General features: G+C 60.2%; 1 protein-coding gene across 1 annotated transcript in view; it reads right to left on the reverse strand.

The window, feature by feature from the left end:
* WDR48 (WD repeat domain 48) overlaps window positions 1–629 on the reverse strand; it is a 52,601-nt gene extending 51,972 nt beyond the window's left edge. Inside the window, exon 1 of the mRNA XM_010835497.1 lies at window positions 562–629. Within this exon, the coding sequence (XP_010833799.1) occupies window positions 562–609 (48 nt within the window). The 5' untranslated portion in view covers window positions 610–629. The remainder of the gene's footprint in view (window positions 1–561) is intronic.
* Window positions 630–1,420: the final 791 nt, after the last annotated feature.

Consider the following 1,420-nt stretch of genomic DNA (forward strand, 5'->3'; position numbering starts at 1 on the left):
CTCCCACAAACACCGGCACACTCCCACGTCGTTTCCATCTCGCGGGGGAGAAGGCTCACGCATAAAAGGCGGCTGGGGGTTCCCAAGTGCAGAACCTCCTCAAAAACCCGGCAGGGCTCAGCAGCCATGCCACGCCCCCGCACGGGCCCACTCACTCAGCTGCCCGTCCGGCGGGCAACAGTCCGAAGGCCTCCGCTCCGACGCCGCTGGGCACAGGGCTTGGGAGACCGACGAGGGAAGGGGGAGGCAGGTGGGCGGGGAACAAGCCCAGCCCGACACCGCAAGCACTAGCCTACGAGACAGCGGATGACCTACAACACCGAGCTCCCAACTGCGCGTCCACGGGTCCAGGGACTGGGCCTCCGCGGGTCCAGCCGGCCGCCCCCCGCCCCTTCTTCAAGCCGTTAGCGCCGCGGCCCCACCCCTTGCCGCCAGCCATGCCCCGTCCTGCTTGCCCCAAGCCGCTACCCTGGCCGACCGCGGCCCGAGGCATCTGCTTGCTGGATGTGGGACCAGGGCTGCCAGCCACGCCCGGGAGGTCAAGGAGCTGGCCTTCCCTACCTGCACTTTCCTCCGCCCTGCCGTGTTCTGCCGGTGATGGGCCGCCATCTTGCATGTTGACAGTCCTACGTCACTTCCGGAAGTGGCTAGGACGGGGCGGATGTCCCGCCTCTTCCCGTTCGGCCAAGGCCTGGTGGTGTTCACCTCAAGGGCTGCTTGTAGCTGAGGCTGGTGTCCAGTGGTGGTCTTGTGGTATGAGAGAAACACTTAAAAACCGTTGCGTGCATATAATGCTGCCGGAGAGAGAGTCATTTTGTGAGCTGAGGAAGCTATCCGACACTAGGTCTATGTGGGCGTGCACCCGGGCTTGCACTGTTCTCCAGTGTCTCCTCAGGCCCAAGTAGAAGAAAAATGCTGACAGAACTAATGCTGGAAATGGGGCCTTTGATGGCACCTCTACCCCTTTCACGGAGAAGGCGATGGCACCCCACTCCAGTACTCTTGCCTGGAAAATCCCTTGGACGGAGGAGCCTGGTAGGCTGCAGTCCATGGGGTCACACAGAGTCGGACATGACTGAGCGACTTCCCTTTCCCTTTTCACTTTCATGCATTGGAGAAGGAAATGGCAACCCACTCCAGTGTTCTTTCCTGGAGAATCCCAGGGATGGGGGAGCCTGGTGGGCTGCCGTCTATGGGGTCGCACAGAGTCGGACACGACTGAAGCGACTTGGCAGCAGCAGCAGCTACCCCTTTCAAACGTTTGTTGGCAGCTAGGGGATCCGATATATTTACCATTAAGTACCTAAAAGGGCGGAGAATTATAAACTGCCCTGGAAGGAGGTGAAGTAGAAGGTTTGGCAAAGAAGGTCGCCCCATCTTCAGGAGGCTCCGAGTATCTGATTAAATAAGAGAGAGGGAA

The sequence above is a fragment of the Bison bison genome, unplaced genomic scaffold (assembly GCF_000754665.1).
Source record: "Bison bison bison isolate TAMUID 2011002044 unplaced genomic scaffold, Bison_UMD1.0 scf7180017864043, whole genome shotgun sequence".
Taxonomy (NCBI): Eukaryota; Metazoa; Chordata; class Mammalia; order Artiodactyla; family Bovidae; genus Bison; species Bison bison.